The 21688-nt window shown below is 41.9% G+C and overlaps 1 protein-coding gene across 2 annotated transcripts in view; it reads left to right on the top strand.

Annotated features, from left to right (window-relative positions):
* LOC139413709 (calcium-dependent secretion activator 1-like) overlaps positions 1–21688 on the top strand; it is a 143907-nt gene that overhangs the window by 104949 nt on the left and 17270 nt on the right. Inside the window, exons 11-19 of one of the 2 annotated variants that reach the window (XM_071161391.1) lie at positions 1137–1349; positions 10244–10380; positions 11832–12019; positions 13744–13845; positions 13974–14037; positions 14242–14365; positions 17836–17871; positions 19734–19840; positions 20518–20547. In XM_071161391.1, the coding sequence (XP_071017492.1) occupies positions 1137–1349; positions 10244–10380; positions 11832–12019; positions 13744–13845; positions 13974–14037; positions 14242–14365; positions 17836–17871; positions 19734–19840; positions 20518–20547 (1001 nt within the window). The remainder of the gene's footprint in view (positions 1–1136; positions 1350–10243; positions 10381–11831; positions 12020–13743; positions 13846–13973; positions 14038–14241; positions 14366–17835; positions 17872–19733; positions 19841–20517; positions 20548–21688) is intronic. The other variant, XM_071161393.1, reaches the window with a different exon arrangement.

Raw genomic sequence — 21688 nt, 5'->3', positions numbered from 1 at the left:
ACCCATTTGTGACCAAGCTTTAACTTCCTGACTTATGTCTTGAGATGTTGCTTCAATATATCCACATCATTTTCCTCCTCATTATGCCATCTATTTTCTGAAGTGCACCAATCCCTCCTGCAGCAAAGCACCCTCACAGCTTGATGCTGCCACCCCCGTGCTTCACGGATGGGATGATGTTCTTTGACTTGCAACCCTCCCCCTTTTTCCTCCAAACATAACGATGGTCATTATGGCCAAACAGTTCTATTTTTGTTTCATCAGACCAGAGGACATTTCTCCAAAAAGTACGATATTTGTCCTCATGTGCAGTTGCAAACTGTAGTCTGTTTTTTTATGGCTGATTTGGAGCAGTGGCATCTTCCTTGCTGAGCGGCCTTTCAGGTTATATCGATATAGGACTCGTTTTACTGTGGATATAGATACTCTTGTACCTGTTTCCGCCAGCATCAGAACACGTCTCCTTCCTGAGCGGTATGACAGCTGCGTGGTCCCATGGTGTTTATACTTGCATACTATTGTTTGTACAGATGAACGTGGTACCTTCAGGTGTTTGGATATTGCTCCCAAGGTTGAACCAAACTTGTGGAGGTCTACAATTTTTCGGAGGTCTTGGCTGATTTCATTTGATTTTCCCATTATGTCAAGCAATGAGGCACTGAGTTTGAAGGTAAGCCTTCAAATTCATCCACAGGTACACCTCCGATTGACTCAAATTATGTCAATTAGCCTATCAGAAGCTTCTAAAGCCATGACATCCTTTTCTGGAATTGTCCAAGCTGTTTAAAGGCACAGTCAATTAGTGTATGTAAACTTCTGACCCACTGGAATTGTGATACAGGGAATTATAAGTTAAATAATCTGTCTGTTAACAATTGTTGGAAAAGTGACTTGTGTCATGCACAAAGTAGATGTCCTAACCGACTTGCCAAAACTATAGTTTGTTAACAAGACATTTGTGGAGTGATTGGAAAACGAGTTTTAATGACCATCCAAAGTGTATGTAAACTTCAGACTTTAACTGTATATACATACACGCACGCAAGCACAAATGGATGCATGCGCACACATACACTTATGCACACACACACATACACACACACAACTTGTCCCTGAACCCTCTTCTCTGTCTCTAGGTCTAGATGGTGGGAGGACCTTCTTCAATGCAGTGAAGGAGGGCGACACTGTGATCTTTGCTAGTGATGACGAGCAAGACCGCATCCTGTGGGTCCAGGCCATGTACCGGGCCACCGGTCAGTCCCACAAGCCCGTGCCCCCCACCCAGGTCCAGAAACTCAACTCCAAGGGGGGCGCAGCTGCCCAGATGGATGCGCCCATCTCCCAGTTCTGTGAGTAAACCAATACAAAACCTCACCATCAGATCAACCAATCAGAAGGCAGTGTCAGGTTTCATCCCCCCAATCCCGTGACAGCTCTCATCCATGACATTTCACCACGCCATGCGTCTCTCTCCCCACGCCACACTGCAGGCACATACTGTAAGTGTTACACGTTGCTCTGTGGAACTAACAGTAACACACAGCCATGCACACGCACACACACACACACGCACGTAGGCACGCCACCCTCGTTGCTGTATCACACAGAGTACTCGGCATCCTTCGGGCCTCCACTCACCATCACCAACCAGTCACACTTGACATGTTTAAAGGTGCAACTCTCCCTCTCCCTCCCTCTTTCTCTCTCTCTCTCTCTCTGTCTCTCTCTCTCTCTGTCTCTCTCTCCCTCTCCCTCCCTCTCTCTCTCTCTCTCTCTCTCCCTCCCTCTCTCTCTCTCTCTCTCTCTCTCTCTCTCTCTCTCTCTCTCTCTCACTATCTCGCTCGCTCCCCCCTCTCTCTCTCTCTCTCTCTCTCTCTCTCTCTCTCTCTCTCTCGCTATCTCGCTCCCTCTCTCTCTCCCTCTCTCTCTCTCTCTCTCTCTCTCTCTCTCTCTCTCTCTCTCTCTCTCTCTCTGTCTAAACATCAACAAAGCTGACAAACTAAAGAGAGAAAGACTAAATGACGCCCGATGAGGTAGAATCTAGATTCAACCACCAAAAAGATGATTAGGCCATGAAACATCAAGCTTTGAAACTTGCATCGGTATTTTATTAGAATTCCCATTAGCTGTTGCAAAAGCAGCAGCTACTCATCCTGGGATCCACACAAAACATTAAACAAAATACAGAATGACTTAATTCAGAACATCAATAGACAAGAACAGCTCAAGGACAGAACTACATAAAAAAAAATAAAGGCACACGTAGCCTACATATCAATGCAAACACTCAAACTATCTAGGTCAGACTTTAGCCTTTTGAATCCTCTTGAAGCTTTAAAAATATTTTTATAACATTTTGAGATAACCGTGGTACTTACTGTAAGTGTTATTTTTATGATACTGCTAAGGAGTCAGGGAGTATTGCATAATCACCCCAGACCCCAGCCTTCTGTATGGTAGAAAACAACAGCTGTTGGCTTTCTGAGTTCTTGGTCACCCTGGCCCTGTCTCGGTCTAACCACTGCTCTGTCAGTCTTCTCTGTAGTGTTAACCATTCCTCTATGTGTTACTCTACTTGCACCTTTAAGCAACCTACCTACCTATCCCCACTGGTCCTATACTGGTCAGACCTATCCCCACTGGTCCTATACTGGTCAGACCTATCCCCACTGGTCAGATACTGATCAGACCTATCCCCACTGGTCCTATACTGGTCAGACCTATCCTCACTGGTCCTATACTGGTCAGACCTATCCCCACTGGTCAGATACTGGTCAGACCTATCCCCACTGGTCCTATACTGTTCAGACCTATCCTCACTGGTCCTACACTGGTCAAACCTATCCTCACTGGTCCTATACTGGTCAGACCTATCCCCACTGCTCAGATACTGGTCAGACCTATTCCCACTAGTCAGATACTGGTCAGACCTATCCCCACTGGTCCTATACTGGTCAGACCTATCCTCTTTGGTCCTATACTGGTCAAACCTATCCTCACTGGTCCTATACTGGTCAGACCTATCCCCACTGGTCAGATACTGGTCAGACCTATCCCCACTGGTCAGATACTGGTCAGACCTATCCCCACTGGTCAGATACTGATCAGACCTATCCCCACTGGTCAGATACTGGTCAGACCTATCCCCACTGGTCAGACCTATTCCCACTAGTCAGACACTGGTCAGACCTATCCCCAAGGATCATATACTGATCAGACGTATCCCCACTAGTCATATACTGGTCAGACCTATCCCCACTGGTCATATACTGGTCAGACCTATCCCCACTAGTCAGATACTGGTCAGACCTATTCCCACTGGTCCTATACTGGTCAGACCTATCCCCACTGGTTATATACTGGTCAGATCAATCCCCACTGGTCCTATACTGGTCAGACCTATCCCCACTGGTCAGACACTGTACAGTAGCAATATAAAGGTAAGACTACAGAAATACACTGAGTGTACAAAACATTATGCTCTTTCCATGACATAGACTGACTAGGTGAATCCAGGTGAAAGCTATGATCCCTTATTGATGTCGCTTGTTAAATTCATTTCAGTCAGTGTAGATGAGGGGGAAGAGACAGGTTAAAGAGGATTTCTTAGGCTTGAGACAATTGAGACATGGATTGTGTATGTGTATCATTCAGAGCGTGAATTGTCAGGACAAATGATTTAAGTGCTTTTGAACTGGGTTTGGTAGTAGGTGCCAGGTACACCGGTTCATGTCAAAAGCTGCAATGTTGCTGGGTTTTCACACTCAACAGTTTCCCATGTGTATCAAGAATGGCCGTATGACATCCAACCAAATTGACACAACTGTGGGACGCATTTGAGTCAAAATGGGCCAGCATCGCCTTGTTGAGTCCATGCCCTGACGAATTGAGGCTGTTCTGAGGGCAAAAGGGGTGCAACTCAATATATATATATATTTTTTTTTAATTTTACCCCTTTTTTTTTCTCCCCAATTTCGTGGTATCCAATTGTTGTAGTAGCTACTATCTTGTCTCATTGCTACAACTCCCATACGGGCTCGGGAGAGACGAAGGCTGAATGTCATGCGTCCTCCGATACACAACCCAACCAGCCGTACTGGAAGCCAGCCAATGTGTCAGAGGCTACACCGTGCACCTGGCAACCTTGGCTAGCACGCACTGCGCCCGGCCCGCCACAGGAGTCGCTGGTGCGCGATGAGACAAGGAGATCTCTACCGACCAATCCCTACCTAACCCGGACGACGCTAGGCCAATTGTGCGTCGCCCCACGGACCTCCCGGTCGCGGCCGGTTACGACAGAGCCTGGGCACGAACCCAGGGACTCTGATGGCACAGCTGGCGCTGCAGTACAGCGCCCTTAACCACTGCGCCACCCGGAAGCCAGCCGAGGGAGGCCTTGGAGGGTGTTCTTAATGTTTTGTTCACTCAGTGTATGTCGTAATACGCTTGGTTCTTGTTGTTTTACATGATAGATCTAATTTACATTTCATAAACACACTGAAACCTGAACAGGTTTAACTTAACTTGGGAAATTAACACACATTCTGTTATTTTACAACACTAAAGAACTCACCTTTTAAAACCAGACTGAATGCTGTGCTCACCATTGTTTCAATAAGGTGAGTGCAGTGTTCAGTCTGGTTAACCAGGCTAACTACTAAAGATAATGTATTTTGGTGTGCATCTTTCCTTCAACTCCTTTAGTTATTTTAAGGATTTCTCTAATGCCCAAACCGTTTTCGTTACAGTCAATGGGTTGTAGAAAAAGCCCAAACCGCTTTCGTTACTGTCAATGGGTTGTAGAAAAAGCCCAAACCATTTTCGTTACAGTCAATGGGTTGTAGAAAAAGCCCAAACCATTTTCGTTACAGTCAATGGGTTGTAGAAAAAGCCCAAACCGTTTTCGTTACAGTCAACGGGTTGTAGAAAAAGCCCAAACCGTTTTCGTTACAGTCAATGGGTTGTAGAAAAAGCCCAAACCGTTTTCGTTACAGTCAACGGGTTGTAGAAAAAGCTTTTTTCCCTCCTTATAATATTACCATTTTTATAACCAGAAAACAATTCAATAATAAAAACATCCATATAGGTTTTTATACTGGAATTGCACTGTTTAGGTAAGACAAAAATACTGTTTTTTTATTTAAAGAAAATCTATGTTTTTAATGAATTACTCTTCATCTATAGCACATTGAAATAAGTAGCTCTAGTTTTCAACAGTTTTCATGAATATAATCTATAAATATACATTTTCTGTGGTCTCCATTGGTTTCTTTGTCCAGTATGTGATTGTTCTTGTGGTTAGATGGTTACCTCCTCTATATAAGACCAGCCATACTGATGCCATTCAATGCCCCCTCACAGTGGCACAGACCTCCTTCCTCTACCGCCCTCCTCTCTGAAACATTGTGCCACACCATGCGTACATGTTTCACCCCACCTTGGTGGTCTTGAATGGCACAGTGGCCATAACATACACAACACATTACTCACCTCTCTCTCTCTCTCTCTCTCTCTCTCTCTCTCTCTCTCTCTCTCTCTCTCTCTCTCTCTCTCTCTCTCTCTCTCTCACTCTCTCTCTTTCTCTCTCTCTCTGTCTCTCTCTGTGTCTCTCTCTCCTCTGAACTTTGCTGCAAATTATTTGTCTGATTCTAGAATGCAATGATTCTGGAATGATAGGAAAGTAGTCTTTCTAAAGGAGAACTTGCAGGCTAACTGCAAGTCATTACCAGACGACATCACCTTGCTTTCAGCGGACTCCGATATTCATATCCATATAAGAATAAACTATTCTGATAAAGTGATAACATAAGATGGATATGTCAGGTCTATTGCTATTGAGTTAGCCATATTATGGTATTACTCTACATCCATTTTTCCTCATATATTCATAAGAGGATACTGGCATCATTTACATATCATCATCTTAGAACTAGTAGGTGGTGTTGGACTGCTGGAGCTGGTAAGTGTATGGGCTAGTGCTCCTCTACACTCTTAGAGAAAAGGTGCTATCTAGAACTTAAATGGATTCTTCAGCTGTCCCAATAGGATAACTCTTTGAATAACCCTTTTTGGTTCCAGGATGAACCCTTTTGAGTTCCATTTAGAACCGTTTCCGCAGAGAGTTCTACTTGGAACCCAAAATAGTTCTACCTGGAACCAAAAAGGGTTCTACGAGAAACCAAAAATGGTTCTTCTTTGGGGACAGCCGAATAACCATTTTGGAACCCTTTTTTCCAGTAGTTAGTATAAGCTGGAGAAAGCAAAGTGAATCTATCATATTGTGATGGTAATGTATAATATATGTTAGAGGTAGTACTGTGAATAAGATAGAACTAGATCAGAACTAGATCAGAATCCAGACTAATTCAACTGCAGCAGAGTGATGAGAACCCTTAACTACTTCTCTCTATCTCTTCTCTTCTCAATCTTCTCTTGATCTTCTCTCTCTCTCTCTCTTTCTTTTATTTATATATCTCAATCAATCTTTCTTTCTTTCACTCTTCCTCTGTATACTTTTCACTCTACATCGATCTCTTTCTCTTCTTCTCTCTTTCCCTTTCTCTTTCTTTCTTTCTTTCTTTCTTTCTTTTTTTCTTTCTTTCTCTATTCTCTCTCTCTCTTTCTATCACTCTCTTTCTGTTCTCTCACTTTCTCGCTCTCTTTATCTTTCTTTTTCTCTCTCTCTCTCTCTCTCTCTCTCTCTCTCCCATGTTGGTACAGGTTGTTGTTTTTTGAGTTGTGTTTTTCTTCCTCATGCTTTGCTTGTTACCCCTCTTTAGTATTGCAGCTGCTAGGTCAGGGTATCTCGTGTTTGCTCTCCTCCAGCCTTGTTGCTAGTCTTTATGTTATTCTGGTTTGTCCCTTCTTACCCCGCTGTCTTCTAGCTGGACTTAAGGGTAAGTGCTTCCCTGTAGCCGGCACAGCTCAGATAATCCCTGACGATTATCTGACAAATGCAACGTGCTTTCTCTCCTCTTTCCCTATCCTCCTCCTCCCCCTCTTAAGTCTCCTCGCTTCATGTCTTTAGACATTAGTAGATAATGTCTTTTTAAGTATAATTTCTTCTCAAATTGAAGTTTTAAGTACCTATTAGCTTACATTCTTGACAGTTTAGGATGCATGTATTTGATTCTTAGGCTTATAATTTGGCTCAGTAATGATTCTACTTTATATGATGGTTATTATTATGATTTTTTTGCATAATTGCCTTCTCTCCTTAATCTTATTGGTGTTCAAGGACCCCTCAGAGTAAAGCATAGAGATCGCCCAATGTGGCATGGTGCCATCAGAAAATAAAATTCCACAAAATGGCTGCTAGTTGTGACTCCATCAACAGTAATGTAAATTCAATACATTTTTCAAATATATTTGCGTTTCAGAGAGCAGTAGTGGACAGTCCCATTTTTTCCTAACAGAACTTCAGGGCTTGTAATCAAGCTTGTTTTGTTTTAGAAAAATCTTTTCACAACATGAACAAATGATTGAACATTTCCATATTGTTAAAACCATTTTTCAAAGAGTAGAGCAGTTGGAAAGCTATGACGTTGGACATTTTGGTTGAGATTAGTTTGGACCCTTTTAGCAGGGTAACCTGATTCCTCTATACTAACATGGGTCATGCTTTACTATCGAGGGCTCAATTGTTTTTAGTTATTTTCTTTAGTGCTCTATTCACGAGAGTTGGCAAATATGCACGCGGAGTATTCTGAATGCCAATCACAAGGAGTAGCCATTGCCACCCCTTCCCAAACAATACTCTGGATGAACCCCCTTAGTAGATGGGCCTGTAGACAGCAGCTATTCCCCCATAGTAGCACCTTTAGCAGGGAACAGATCTAATTTTGGTTTCTTTTGATTGCCCTTTGATTGCCTGAATTGGGGAACACCTTTGTTATGTATTATTCCGTTGAAGGAATTACAGGATTTTAATATTTTTTCCCCCTGCCATCTCCAAAAGAATGATCTGGTTTTTGCATCTGTCGGCTTGATGCTATATACCTATGTACCTGCATCAAATTGTATTGCTACTCTGTTAGAGATACTCCGGTAGTTGGTATGCCTGTTGGTTGTGCTCTATAAAGATCATGAATACACTGCAACATACTCAAGTATTGTCAACTTGCAAATGCCAAGAGAAAAAGGAATGCCCCAAAAAATGGAATCGAAATGTTGAAAATAGATCTGCAGATGCATGACTTAACATTTTGAAAGCACAATGAAAAGTCAAACTGTTCTATTTTGTCAGTGAGTATTTATTAATTACAGTATTTGCTTATGTTCAGTATGGAAAAACAATCCAGTCTTTTGAATCAATCATCTTGTCTTTAGATCTTGTCTTTAGATGATGACGTCATCAACTCACAAAATATGATAATGTCCCCCTATAGTCCCCATTCAGTCTATTATTCCAAAATCAAACTCCATTTTCTCATTTAAAACAAACAGAAGAGATATTCCCCACCCCCTTCCTCCCGCCCACCTTCAAGCATTTTCTATCACACATCGCACCTTCACTCTGCCCTTATCGCAAACGTTCTCTCACCCTCACCCTTCCCTGCCCCTGTAACTCTCCCACCCCTTCTACAATCACTTCCTCCCCCACTTTCCTGGTAGTCTGATTGTCCCTCATCTATTTTTCTCCCTTTGTCTCAGACGTTCTCTCAGTCCCTTTCTTTCTTTCCTCCTCTCTCTCTCTCTCTCTCTTTTCACCCTCTGTTTCCTCTTACTCCATTCATCCCACTCTCACACCCTTCACTTTTGAACTCTATCTCCCCCTACAACATTTATTTTTCTTCTATCACATCTATAATTTCTTCCATGTCTCTCACCTCGCTCTCACCCCTCTCTCACCCCGGCTTTCATCTGTCTCTTACCCTGTGCTTACCCCTCTCTCCCTTTTAACTTGTGGTAGGGACTCTTTATTCAGTTCCTAGAGAAACCAGGGATACATATTATTTTGGTCTAGTCCACTCATTTAAAAGATTAAGAAACAAAACATCTCCTAATTTTAGACTATAGAAGCCATTGAACCTATAGCTATCCTATCCTCAGCCGTGGCTCTCCATCCTCCTTGTATCTCTCCCTTTCTATGAACATGGGACTGACAGATGTCACTTGAGTTGACAGTTAGTGATGCTATATTAACCCTCCTCCCAGCCAAGCCCACTCCCTTATCCACACGCCCCGCCCCCCTCACGTCATCCTCACTCCTTTCAGTGTCACGCAATTGGACATAGCATCTGTCACTCACCCACCCTGAGGAGAACATGAACATCAACCCCACTCGTCTCTATATTGAGTACCCCTCTTCATGCACACCTCATCTCATCACTGATCGAGATCTGACTATTTATATTATGTATCTCTGGGAAATGGGAGCAATATGTAGGTCTGTCTCATTTTTGATCAGGCACTGGTGATGTTCTGCTTTTAGGCTTCTCATCAATGACTGTATTATTCTAGTCATTGTCATGTCAGACAGAATACATATTGTTATTTCAGAAGGTCATACATGCTAGTGTCTCCTGTACTTTCTTATGGTTCTCTGTCCTCAACTTATACACTACAGTTTAAAGTACATTTAACAATCATACAACACTAATCAAATACCGTCAAAACATGGGCACTCGTTACTCGACCAGCTCCCAGAATGCATTTGTAAGAAGATAAGCAGTTCCTTAGACGCTAGTGTGTCCGCTACCCAACCTTTATGAAACCTTTCTTCCCTGTAGAATAGAAAACACTCTCCTCTTACAGTTTTTAATCGACTAGCCTTCATCCTTAAACCAGAGCTATTTGTTAATCTCAATAATTTAAGAAATCACTCTGTTCTCTGATTTCTGTTTTTGTTTTTCAGCACACGACCCATCATTGGTCAGGAACTGAGTGACATTCACCAATCATTCTCGAATGGCAGAATCTATTGAATACACATTACAAATGAGATTTGCATCCTATTCAATTTAACCCACAACTTCCTCAATACATGTTTTGGATCTAAGATGCCTAAAATAGTAGCTATTGAAATGTTAACAACACATGCAGCAAAAAACTGCAAGTTGATCATGTAAAGCTGTAAGTGTTTAGAATTGTCCCTAGCAAGAGCTCTAGTCAGACTAGCCCAGTGTGTTGTACTGTGTTGAGGTAGAGAGACATGCCATACTATTTTTCTGTGCTTCACTGATGCCCTCTTCCTCTGAATCCTGTCCTTTCCCCTGTGCTGGTTGGCTGGTTGGACACACAGACGCAGACAGAGCTCAGAAACACGGCATGGATGAGTTTATCTCGGCTAACCCCTGCAGCTTTGACCACGCCTCCCTGTTCGAGATCGTCCAGAGGCTCACGTTGGACCACAGGCTCAATGACACCTTCTGCTGCCTGGTGAGTGTCATTCTCCATTCCCACAGTACTGTGGAATAAGGATAAATGCACACATTAATAAAATGGATTCCCAAAAGCATCTTAAGGCTAAGTTCATCGTAAGAACCTTCATAGGACCAAATCTCCAAACTGTTTCTCAAAACCATTGTTACTTAAGTTGCACTTGAAAGCGCTCGTTATTTACCGACTACCTCAGACCACTTGTAGAACTGCTACGTGCGTCATTTCGTTAGATGCATTCAATTGACTTCTATTTTGCTAATTGTAGACTGCTGTCTATAATTTTTGCCTCAATATATTTAATGATGTGTAACAACAGGTGCCCAATGATGTGCCAAATCTTGATTTAGTGCATTATTTTTTTATTTCACCTTTATTTAACCAGGTAGGCTAGTTGAGAACAAGTTCTCATTTGCAACTGCGACCTGGCCAAGATAAAGCATAGCAGTGTGAACAGACAACACAGAGTTACACATGGAGTAAACAATTAACAAGTCAATAACACAGTAGAAAAAAAGAGAGTCTATATACATTGTGTGCAAAAGGCATGAGGAGGTAGGCAAATAATTACAATTTTGCAGATTAACACTGGAGTGATAAATGATCAGATGGTCATGTGCAGGTAGAGATATTGGTGTGCAAAAGAGCAGAAAAGTAAATAAATATAAACAGTATGGGGATGAAGTAGGTAAAATTGGGTGGGCTATTTACCGATAGACTATGTACAGCTGCAGCGATCGGTTAGCTGCTTAGATAGCAGATGTTTGAAGTTGGTGAGGGAGATAAAAGTCTCCAACTTCAGCGATTTTTGCAATTCGTTCCAGTCACAGGCAGCAGAGAACTGGAACGAAAGGCGGCCAAATGAGGTGTTGGCTTTAGGGATGATCAGTGAGATACACCTGCTGGAGCGTGTGCTATGGGTGGGTGTTGCCATCGTGACCAGTGAACTGAGATAAGGCGGAGCTTTACCTAGCATGGACTTGTAGATGACCTGGAGCCAGTGGGTCTGGCGACGAATATGTAGCGAGTAAGAATTAGAATAAGCTGCCTCAATATGTGCAGCCATGGGTGATAATATCTCTCTAGGAGCTGATCTGTAGTCATTATTGTGGAATAATTCTAATGTTAAGGTAAGATTTGATTGGAGAAAGCTGATCTGAAAGCAGCACTGCCTTTCTTTTGATCCTGTAAGCGTCGATACTATGCCTCAATGACGTATTTAGTAAGCGGTCTCTATGCGTGGTGTTTTGGGAAACACATGTTACATCTTCGACCATTGTAGGAAAGATGCATCGTTAAAACACCCGTATGCCTAAGTTCCATCGCTATCGGGAAACTCTCTCAGAGAGGGATGCTAGCGCCAAGGTCATGGTTCAGTTTGGGACAAGTGTTTGTTTGTGATTGAGATCATGGTGCTATCCTGCTAAAAACTCTCTTACGTGGTGTTAAAGGGATGGTTCAGCCCGGGCCAGGTGTTTGTCCTGGATGAGTACTGCTCCAGGAATGGCGTGCGTGGGTGTCATAGACACCTGGGTTACCTAGGCGACCTGCTGGAGAGGGCAGACAGAGGAGCCATGATCGACCCCACCTTGCTGCACTACAGCTTTGCTTTCTGCGCATCCCATGTCCACGGAAACAGGTAAAGTCTACACCCCATTCAACCTGGATCTCCAGTCTTCACATTGGACCAAGAGGAAATGCTCAAGGTCAAAGTGCAGCACTGGGCTTACATGTCTCAGGCAGGGCAACCTACTCACATTATTCTAAATCACCACCATAGTCCATGGCAAGAGAGATGGCTAAACTTCAAAGATCAAATATGCACTCAAATGTCTTCAAATGACAAAAGAAGAGAAGGAAGGAATGAAAGAAGAGCTGGCCATAGTGAGAGAAGACAAGGGTCAGAGTCCTCTAAAGCATCCGAGCATCTTTTCTTATTGTTTTGGGATTTCCCATTGTTATCATTAATGTTTTGCATATGATTTATTACTATTTTGGTCATTTTGTCCTGTATATTACCATGTTATCATTTTGTCCTGTATATTACCATGTTATCATTTTGTCCTGTATATTACCATGTTATCATTTTGTCCTGTATATTACCATGTTATCATTTTGTCCTGTATATTACCATGTTATCATTTTGTCCTGTATATTATCATGTTATCATTTTGTCCTGTATATTACCATGTTATCATGTATATTTCATAGCATTTTGTCCTGTATATTACCATGTTATCATTTTGTCCTGTATATTATCATGTTATCATTTTGTCCTGTATATTACCATGTTATCATTTTGTCCTGTATATTATCATGTTAGCATTTTGTCCTGTATATTATCATGTTATGATTTTGTACTGTATGTTACCATGTTATCATTTTGTCCTGTATGTTATCATGTTATCATTTTGTACTGTATGTTACCATGTTATCATTTTGTCCTGTATGTTATCATGTTATGATTTTGTCCTGTATATTATCATGTTATCATTTTGTCCTGTATATTATCATGTTATGATTTTGTACTGTATGTTACCATGTTATCATTTTGTCCTGTATGTTATCATGTTATCATTTTGTACTGCATGTTATCATTTTGTCCTGTATGTTATCATGTTATGATTTTGTCCTGTATGTTATCATGTTATGATTTTGTCCTGTATATTATCATGTTATCATTTTGTCCTGTATGTTATCATGTTATCATTTTGTCCTGTATGTTATCATGTTATCATGTTGTACTGCATGTTATCATTTTGTCCTGTATGTTATCATGTTATAATTTTGTCATCTCTTTTTCTTACTAACCAGATACATATACTTTGTCTTCCACTATTCCTCTTCTCTTTCTCTTATTTTCCGTCCTCGTCTTTTGCTGCCCTGTTCAGTCTCATTATGTAGATGTTGCTCATCCTCCCATGCATCCCTTTAAAGTCAGAGAGGGCAGAGGTTACTGGGGGCCACTGATGGGTTGTGAGGGACCCTGGGGCCCTGGGGCCCTGGCGTCCACCAGAACCTAGGACCAGGGGCTGTGGGCTCTAAACGGGGAAGAAAAAATATGAGGTTTAGAAAGAAAAGATAATCCAAATCATCCAAGAGCCCACCAGGTAAGATACTGTACTGTATAATAACAAACATTGAAGGTTAGTAAACATGCTGAAGAATGATTCTGTTTCACTCACACAAGCAGCAGTACAATCATGGAGACCTAAATTATGACACTGTTTTGGTGTAAATTGCTGTATAGTTCCTTTTTGTAGGGGCTCTAACTGGTGGCTCTGCAACTGCATGATTGGCTGGGCTAATGTTGTGTTTGCATTGTGTTTATGTTTTGTTTGTATTGTATGATGTCATCCTCAGGCCTGATGGACTGGGAACAGTGAAGGTGGATGAGAAGGAGCGCTTTGAAGAAATCAAAGAGAGGTTGCGGGTGATCCTGGAACACCAGATCACTAACTTCAGGTGACTGCTTCCTACTGGTCATCCATCCATCGAACTATCCGGCCTCATCTATTGTTCTGTTCATCATTGTTCATTTTTCCCTAGTGAGTTTAATTTCATTGTGATTCTACTCTCTTATCTTCCTGTAGATATTGTTTCCCGTTCGGCCGTCCAGAGGGAGCGCTGAAGGCCACTCTGTCTTTGCTGGAAAGGGTTTGTACATTTAGATGACTACAATCTTTTCTTCACATTTTACAGAAACTTTGCAGGTCATGAACGATTCACATCTCATCGCTCATATAATCTCATATATACGCTTAAAAAAGGAAATAGAAAATGAAAACTATTGTAAGGTCAACTGTAATTCAGTGGCGAGACTCTAAGGAAGACTTGTCCTGCCCTTTTTCTCACTTTCAGGTGCTGATGAAGGACATTGTGACTCCCGTCCCACAAGAGGAAGTGAAGGGAGTCATCCGTAAATGTTTGGAGCAGGCTGCTCAGCTCAACTACGCTAAAATCACAGAATACGCTCAAATGGAAGGTAACTATCCATCATTTACATGTATACACACACCTTCAGAATGCAATAGCATTTACCTCTGTTGGTAAATTATAGGTTGTTGTTGTTTTGAAACATGTAACTGATAGTTTTTATTTTGATGATTGTAACTTAAATAATGACCTCTTTCAGTGCTTTAGTGACTTTTGAGTCATTCTGGAGGTGTCTATGTGGAACAGGCGTGTCAACCATTCTGCTCTCTTTCAGAAGTGTCTTTTACACTTTGATTCATATTTTAGCATCCTATAGTGGGAATCATTTCAATTATTAACCTGGACAAGAAAACAAGTACTGAAGAAAAATTACTGATATATCTTTTTTTTATTTTTTTTTTATACCAGAGATGTGGATTACATTTTTTCTCACATGATGAATTCAAGAGGAGCAGCCTATACAGTATTTTTTCATTTGACAGATTGGTTGTCACTTGTTTGTCACTCAGCCATTTCTCTCCCTTTTGTTTCAGGCAGGCTGTTTTAGCTGTGGTGTTCTGTACTCTACTGTACACTACTGAACTGTACTCTTCTGTACTCTACTGTACTGTACTGAACTGTACTCTACTGTACTCTACTGAACTGTACTGTACTGTACTGTACTCTACTGTACTCTACTGTACACTACTGAACTGTACTCTACTGTACTCTACTGTACTGTACTGTACTCTACTCTACTGTACTCTACTGAACTGTACTGTACTGAACTGTACTCTACTCTACTGTACTCTACTGTACTGTTCTGTACTGTAGGTGAAGTTGGCTTTCTGTATAGGTGTTGTGAGTAAAAATGCATTCAAATCCAAAGTTTTGGATTCATGCCCTGTTGATATACTGGCCTGGCCCCCATCTCGCTGTACCTTGATTCTAGCTGTATCCTGGCCTATGGCATATGGTGATTTAACAGTATAGTGCGCAGTATATATTATAGATCTACATTATGCAATAAAGATAATCAGTAGCTAGAATCATTTCTCCCCTGAAGAGAACCTCCCTCCCTAGACTCCAGGGCCTACAATCTAAGATTTATACAAATAAATCTTACTTGGCCCTGCCTCTCTTCTTCTCCTTTCCTAGGGACCCTTGTCCTTCTCTCCCTTTCCTTTCTGCCCTCTTTCTCCTTCTCCCTTTCCTTCCCTTTTGTCTTATTCCTCCGGCGGACCACTGCCCTCCTCTCCCTAGTCTACTGCTGTCCTCTTCCTCCCTCTCCTCTTATTGGCTTCACCACATTTATCACCTCACATTTCTGTGATACTTGGTTTTGAAGCCAATGAAAAAGAATGTTGGGATTGGACAAAGACAACCCAGCATCTGTCACCTGCATGTGCTACAGGACATTATGGAAAGGTTTGTCTTTATAGGCATGGACTAGCCACTACATATCACACTTTACCTTTAAAAACAGCCCTTTTGCAAATGCCATATACAGTACTCTATTCTTGCTTGCATAACACCTTAACATAACATTTTGGTTTCTCTATAAAGTCATATGCATAGCTTGCATTGACATGCATGTCAACAGGTTGATCCAAAATGTGTAGTCATTACATAGAACGACATTCCTAGGGTGCCAAAGGTACTAGGGTGTTTATCCCTTACTATCTTGAAAATATACCAAGTAGACTTTGTCCCCCTGTCCTTGTGATGCTGTTGGTCCAATATCAAGAAAATAGTCCTAAAACAATCATTATTGGACCCAGTCATCCATAGTCCAAACCCAAGTCAATACTCACCATTGTTGTGTTCATTAGGCCACCAAATGGAGGAAAACAAACTGAAACAGCGAAGATCTACCTGGACATGTCCAATAAGAAATGTTTTGTTTTGTTTTCTGTTACAAAAAGTTTTGCTATGGTGTGCCCTAATGAACATGACCCAGGACAGTTCTCTACCTTCCCATCTCCTCTGACCTTTAACCTCTCACCCTATCCTCTGACCCCAGCCTCTTGCATGTCCCAATCCTCCTCTTTTGTAGGGAGAAAGAGGGAAATGTTTGAGCACCCTGTCTTCTGCTTGGCGTCACAAGTGATGGATTTAACCATCCGTGAGTACCTGCCTCATCTTTCCCTGTCTCTCCTCCCTCCCTCTTTCAACCTTCTTTGACCACATCAACCCCTCCCTCCTTCCCTTCCTCACTCCGCTCAGAGATGTCCACTCCTCCTTCCTCCTTAGTGCTTTTTTTTGGTCTATCGCTCATGTCTGTGAGAGCGAGTGGGGGGAGAGAGAGAGTCAGTCTGGTCTGTGGAGGTCTGTCTGAGAAGCCAGTACTACTAGGGGCCTACAGTTACCCATATGTCTGTGACCCACATGAATGATCTGTCGGTCTGGTCTGTAAGCTTCTTTCTTTTGGTTGGACATACGCCCATGCCCACTCATGTGACTTGAATGCATTTTTTACATTGCTTCTGTGTTACCTTCTTCAGTCGTCTGATCATGTGTCAGTGTTTGGTACGCTCGCAACGCTGAGCTGTGCGCTGGGACAGACAGGTATGATGCTATGTCACTGCCAGAGACAGAGATGGAGGCCGTAGAACAGAGCTACAGTTGCAGGCAGATCTACAATACCAGGAGGACAGAAAGGATTGTGTGTACGCAGACTGAGTTCCTATAATATGTGTTTTAACTCAGCTCAACTCACCACGGGTCAATGTGTCCTGTCTTTGGTTCAAGCAGCTGTTGTTTGTCTTATGTCTAAGTTCATGACGGTCTAAAGCTGTCTGTCTGTTACTGTTAACTGCATCCTGTTGTTGTTGCTTCTTTAATGTTGACTTCTCCTCAGGCTAATGTCTCAGCGTTTCAGAGTGTCTGTGCCAATCTGTATGTTTTGTCAACTCCTGTAGCTACCTTACACATTCAACTCCTGTAGCTACCTTACACATTCAACTACTGCAGCTACCTAACACATTCAACTACTGTAGCTACCTAACACATTCAACTACTGTAGCTACCTAACACATTCAACTACTGTAACTACCTAACACATTCAACTACTGTAGCTACCTAACACATTCAACTACTGTAGCTACCTAACACATTCAACTACTGTAGCTACCTAACACATTCAACTACTGTAGCTACCTAACACATTCAACTACTGTAGCTACCTTACACATTCAACTACTGTAGCTACCTAACACATTCAACTACTGTAGCTACCTAACACATTCAACTACTGTAGCTACCTAACACATTCAACTACTGTAGCTACCTTACACATTCAACTACTGTAGCTACCTTACACATTCAACTACTGTAGCTACCTAACACATTCAACTACTGTAGCTACCTAACACATTCAACTACTGTAGCTACCTAACACATTCAACTACTGTAGTGTAAAGTAGCGTAAAGCATGACATCTTATTTCTCTCTTCTGGAAGATAAACTAATAACGATGGTGTTATAAACCTAAATATCTCTTTTCTCTTTCTTGTCTTTCTTTTCGCTCTCTCTTTCTAGTTGAGAAAGATAAAAAGCCGGATCCAAATGATCCAGGTGAAGCCCTGTTTGACTTTTAGCTTAGCCCCAATACACACCTACCCTAAACACACACATACACACACTCAGGTGCACTCATGCATGCACGCACGTGCACACACACACACACACACACACACACACTTAAACACATGCAATACAAACATCATGTAAACACACATAAACCCCTTTCAAATCCGTCCTCATGTCTTGGCATGGCAACATTTAGCACACTAATATTTGTGGAGTGATTGTATTACTTTATAACAACATACTGGGATAATATATCCTGTAGATGCATTCATGAAATGATTTTCCATTGTTTTTCCTGATACTATGATACATGTATTGAATAAAGCAAAATACCTCAGAAACATAAGCAAAACAATCTCTCACAAATATGCAGACAAAATGTAGCATCTCCAATGTGTTGAGAGAAATAATGCAATACGAGCTTGCTTAAATATATCTGCTATCAGTATTCAAGTACACAATGAGGAAAATGATTACAAATTATTACATTTGTATACAATGAGATTGCATTCTCTGATAACACGATATATTTAATCAAACAGATGAACACATTGGATATGGATGAAGTATGATACATTTGACAATGATAATCACCACATGATCATTCTGCTCATTGTACTTCAGTGTAAAGTCTAAGGACCAACATAAAGGCTCTGAAAGGAATCCTCTGCATGGTCTCTCGTTAGCCTTATTCACTGTGTCTTGGGGTTCCAGGTCCTTCTAGCTGCATGGCTACTTAGTGGTCAAGGCAGTACATAGCATAGAGCAGGGTTTCCCAACTGGCATCCCGACAATAGTTGGTTTTATTTTGCCCCTAAGTTTTCTTAGAAAAAAATTAATAAATTTTTCATTGTTGAAATAAAAGACTGTAAAAACACCAGGAAAGTGATTTTAAATGAAGAAATCTGTTTCCAAGTCTTCCCAGGCATAATAGAGAGACACGTGATCGTATACAAATGTAAGCAAGGTTTGAAATGATTACATTTTAGTCAAATATTATATCTGTTTGGGCTTCTTGCGGTCAAGTTGCAGTCTACAAATTATTTGAAATGATGTTCCGTCCCCCCGACCATCCGCTCCAGAAGAAAATTGGCCCGCGACTGAATCTAGTTGATGATCCCTGGCATAGAGTATATGACGTGTGACTAAAACATTATGAGAATAAATAGGCTACACTGAAAGTATCATTTCAACATTTAGACAGATATGATAAACGTGATATGATGAAATGATAATTTACCAATATTAACTCTGTACAGTTCTATCTCCTTATTTCAAATTCATTTGAACCATCCAATTAAATGTCCTGATGTTTTGCCACATTATTGTTAATGTTCTGAATGCCTAATTTCACCATAATCAATTGTCTATTCAATTGTATGTCAGCAGATAATATGTGTATGAAAAAAGTGTCCAGGTACACCCTAGATCTTACCAGTGATATCTGTTACAAACTCAACAGTGAAAATCCCAAGCAACAAAAGCATAAAGAGCACAAGAGCATTTTGCATGAGAGTGTAACAATGCATGTGTTTTCTCCATGGGATTGATTTAGTCCATCACTTCTGCCTGACTGTGTTGTCCCATATCACCTTACACTGACTGTGTACACACCATGTACTAGTACCAGTTCATTGGGGGCATGCTTTAGAAACCATGATACTCTCATCTTCAGTGCTGTTGGTCAGTGTGGTCTGTGTGCGCCAGAGAGAACCCAGAGCACTTATGTCTTTCATTTAAAATATCTCTGGAGTTAACGATATCGATGGGAAAAAACATTCTAACAGATTCTGTTAGCTACCCCACTCTGACTAATTCACCCCCCACCCCCCATCCTTCTGCTCCAGAGAACGTAGGCCGGTTAGTCACGCCCGCCAAAAAACTGGAGGACACTATTCGCCTGGCCGAGCTAGTCATAGAGGTCCTCCAGCAGAACCAGGAACATCATGCGGAGGTGAGTGGGTAACCCCTCCTCTCCTCCTTCTCTCATCCCTTTCTTTGTCTATGTCACTTCTTTACCTCCTCTGACACCTCCTTCGTGGCATGGAGGAGGGAGCTAGTCCATTCCTTCCTGACACCTTTATATATAATGCTGTCTTTGTGTATAGAAGCATTTTTTATCAAATATTTAATACAAAGCCAGAAATCCTTCATGGGAAATGAACGTTAACATTGTACCAGGGCACTATTTCTACCTGAGGAGGCATTTTAAAGTAGGAAGTATGCAGTTCCCTTCACTTATTCATCATTCATAACCCTGGTGGTACAGTGTTACATAAAACATTGGTTGCCTTAAAAGATGGTAATGCCTTCGTGATTTCAGCTCAGTGTGTACAGTAGAGTAGAGAACAGAACAGTATAGGTAGCTCTAATGTAGGCTAGGTGCTCCTAGTCGTACTGAACTGTAGGTGATGCATGCTCATTCCGTGTTAGCTGAGAAATTGGATCATGAAATAGAAACAGCACTAAATAGCTTTTCCCTTTCCTTTGTATTTCCTAAAAGTATAATAAACTAATGTAAACAAACAGCATGATGAGCATGTATAGCATATCTATAGGTGATCCTATGGGATCGGTAAGATGAATCCAGATAAGCAGATTTATTCTATCTCTCTGACATATGCTTGACAGGCTGCAGTCACAAGTTCTGGAGATCAATCGGTACAGTATAATTATTTACCTTTCTCTTCAGTCCCATCACAAACCTCCTCTCCCTATCTATCGCATGTTGACCTGCACAGAGACTAGGGCTGACTAAGGGCCCCTTAGTGTTGTAAGGCTGAGGGGAATACACTAGAGAGGGATGGGTGGCTGTTGTGTGTTGGTGCAGAAACATCAGCTAACATGCTGAATCTGTAAAGCTCCACTATACTATAGGCTGCACAACATCACTTTGATCATAGAGCATGTCCATGGGGCCATAAAGACTAGTCTTCTTTTCTCTAGCAGCATGTTGAAGTGAGATATACCACAGTATTCTCTCTGTGGTTCTTTTAAGGTTTGATTCAATCCAAAACTCTACCATGAATCTCTCCTCTCCTCCCTCCATCCAGCTTTGAGTTGGGTTTCAAATTACGGTTCACACTCTTTGAAAATGTAGAACACTCCTCTTCTTGCCGGCTTCTCCTCTTCCATCTCTCCGCTCTATCCCTCCTCCCGTCTTAGAATTGTTTCACCACTCAGAAACCCTTTATAGGAATGCCTGATACTGTAGATACACTACTGTTTACTATCCTGTACATCTCCCTGTGTTTTCACTGTCTGTATGATCGGTGATATTCGCTCCCTGCAGGGCAAAGAGGTATGTGGTGAAGTTGAATGAGAACCCCCTCCCCCCTGTAACCCTGTAATGGTTTGTGCATGTCCACTAAATGCCCTGCCCCCTTTCTCTGAAGTGTTGGTACAGTCCTCCAGGACTTCTCCTTTGAGCCTGTTTTGAACGATGGTGCCTGTTGCAGCACTAGAGCCTGTACCCTCTCTGGCTGAGCCTGAGCACTGAGCCTGGGTGTGCAGTAGAGGCCTGGGCCTTGCCTGAGTTCCCCTCCCCCAACATACAGTAGGATGGAGCCCCCAATTTACCTGTCCATCCCTCCTTCCTGGAACTATTACCTGAGTCCACACTCACTCCCCCTGCCCTGTGTATGATGATGGAGCTTGCACAGGTCTGCTGCGTGTACTGTAGCACCAATGATTTATAGTGTTGTAAATAGTCTTGGATGGGGTGGGCAGGTAACTGGGCAGACAGTAGGTAAGTGAGGACTTGACTGCAATGCCGTACCACTGCGCTGGGCTAGCTATAGTC

Source organism: Oncorhynchus clarkii, chromosome 7, assembly GCF_045791955.1.
Source record: "Oncorhynchus clarkii lewisi isolate Uvic-CL-2024 chromosome 7, UVic_Ocla_1.0, whole genome shotgun sequence".
Taxonomy (NCBI): Eukaryota; Metazoa; Chordata; class Actinopteri; order Salmoniformes; family Salmonidae; genus Oncorhynchus; species Oncorhynchus clarkii.
The sequence above is the reverse complement of the archived record's forward strand: the minus strand, read 5'-3'. Positions and strand labels throughout refer to the sequence as shown.